The sequence below is a fragment of the Phanerochaete carnosa genome (assembly GCF_000300595.1).
Source record: "Phanerochaete carnosa HHB-10118-sp unplaced genomic scaffold PHACAscaffold_862, whole genome shotgun sequence".
NCBI lineage: Eukaryota > Fungi > Basidiomycota > Agaricomycetes > Polyporales > Phanerochaetaceae > Phanerochaete > Phanerochaete carnosa.
The window spans coordinates 277-2375 of record NW_006768489.1 but is presented as its reverse complement, the minus strand read 5'-3'; the positions used below and the strand labels follow the sequence as shown (position 1 = coordinate 2375).

The 2099-nt window shown below is 48.6% G+C and overlaps 1 protein-coding gene and 1 pseudogene across 2 annotated transcripts; one reads left to right on the top strand and one right to left on the bottom strand.

Annotated features, from left to right (window-relative positions):
• The first annotated feature begins 349 nt into the window (after positions 1–349).
• PHACADRAFT_t162 lies at positions 350–420 on the top strand (annotated as a pseudogene). Its single transcript has one exon. The product of its transcript is annotated as a tRNA-OTHER (tRNA).
• Positions 421–876: 456 nt separating this feature from the next.
• PHACADRAFT_53782 (uncharacterized protein) lies at positions 877–1616 on the bottom strand (the record flags this gene model as incomplete). Its single annotated transcript, XM_007403197.1, has 2 exons — positions 877–1026; positions 1077–1616. Coding segments are annotated over 2 exons (690 nt in total), but the record flags the coding sequence as incomplete, so codon positions are not given.
• Positions 1617–2099: the final 483 nt, after the last annotated feature.

The window sequence follows — 2099 nt, the reverse complement described above, 5'->3', positions numbered from 1 at the left end:
TGGCTAAGACATTGGAACATTAAATATTTGCTATTGATTCCACTTGAGTATAGTTCATCTGCTCCGGTGTTTTAGCCACACTAGTGTCTTAGCCACGTCAGTGTCTTAGCCACGCCATCAGGATATACATTTGTACAATAAGCAGAATCAATAGCAAATATTTAATGTTCCAATGTCTTAGCCACACTGGTGTCTTAGCCACGTCAGTGTCTTAGCCACACCATCAGGATATACATTTGTACAATTACATTCCAATGCTTTAATACCTGATAATTGGCTACAATATTACAGCTAAGACTTTGAGGTAGAAAAGTGGTAATATAGGGCAATTCCAGCCTTACATTTGCAAGGTCTTATGCTTTAGTGGTATAGCACGCTGCTGTTACTTTCGGGCCGCGGGTTCGATTCCCGCCTGTGCCATTTTTTGGGCTTTTCGGAAATTCTTCAGCGTGTCTTAGCCGCTCTTGGGCACTTCTGGTGGCTAGTCCGGTGTAACTTAATAAGTTCCCGTGTCTGGGCCGCCGAACTGAAACTCTTGCGCCTTTTTTAAGGGACGTCGGCTTTGATGAACCTTGGTGGACTTCTGTAAGCTGTATTCTCTTCGCAGCACTGAAATAACTACTAACCAGGGACTTGTTGCAGTTGGTTTGTCCAGCCAAGGAGACGCTGCAGGATGGGGTGTCTCTCCAGATAGCTGCGCACACCTAGACCAGCCCTAGACCAGTCTCCACCCTCGTTATCTGGCCAGTAACCTCCTGTTAGACGGTGTTTCAGCGACTCCTGCTGAGCCAGCTGTTTAGCAATGTCACGGCTTGGGGCCTGATGATTGGAGTAGACTGAACAATTCTGGAAGACGCCGTTGAAGCTCTCATAGCCTTCGGTGGCTTGTCCCGGTAGTGGTCTGAAGCGAAGGACATCGTACCGTGTATGCGTCAGAAGGTGTAGCTTAATCTTCTCGAGTATTTTGCTGGGGTCTAGGTCACAGAATGTGTCGAGTACATTTGCAAGAGCAATCTCTATGTCGTCCTAAAATAAACCAGTTAGCTTTTGTTCCCACTATTGCACCGTGAACGTACCAAATATTCATCTATGTTTCGTATCTCAGGGAACCAAGCAAGAGATGAGAACTCTCCTGCGGCAAGCCAGAGCTGAAATACCAGCGGTGGTACAAGGTCATGGGCATGAAAGGAGATTGTTTGTGTAACAATCTTCAGCTGGCGACCCACGAGCGAACCTGCATACTGCATGATATACTGAGCACGTATTGCAGGTATTGATAGGCCCTTCACGTCAGTTGCCTGAAGCCGATGCGCGTAAAGGCTCTTCTGCTCTGTGTTCCACTGCGTATGCGTCATGTGCCAGATATATTTGGTGATTCCCAAAAGAACAGTGTGGAGGATTTCGATAGGCGTGTCCTGTGTGGGATCAAATCCATCAACCGTGAAGAATGGGCTAATGATTTTTTCCTTGTGTTCTTCAACCCACTGCTGGAGTTCATCATGTATTGAGTCTTTGGTGCGTGAGCTATCGTCTCTCTTCATTTGTCGTGCACGCTTAATCAAGCGATCGATCCATTGCTGTGTGTACGTGTTTTTAACTCCTGTTGCTGTCTGGAGGTCCTTGACAGTTTTGGCAACCCCGGTACATGCAGCAGCAATTTGCTTGTCAAGTTCTTGCAGTATTCCTTCCTTGGTTCGTGGTGTCCCAACCTGGAAGAGGCTGTCATAGCCTTTGTCTGTCTCCTTGTACACCTTCGTGCCACCTGCGTCACATTTTCGGCTAGTGATGTGCGGGCCCGGCTTGGGCTCAAAGCCCGGGCTTGGGCTTGTGACGACGTCGAGCCGAGCCCTGAGCCCGAGCCGAGCCCGAGCCCGGCCCAAGCCTTGGGCTTAAGCCCGGGCTTGCTCACAATACAACGAGTGTTCCGGTGCTATCAAAAGGGAATGTATTTGGGTGTAGTAGATTAATACTGCATGTACTCACTAAATTATAACCTTCAGAAGATCTACACCTGCGGAACAAGTCGAGTTGCAGCGAAGTCTACGGGCGTGCGCCTACGGCAGGCACCAGATGGTGACGCACAATCGTGCTCGGCGAGA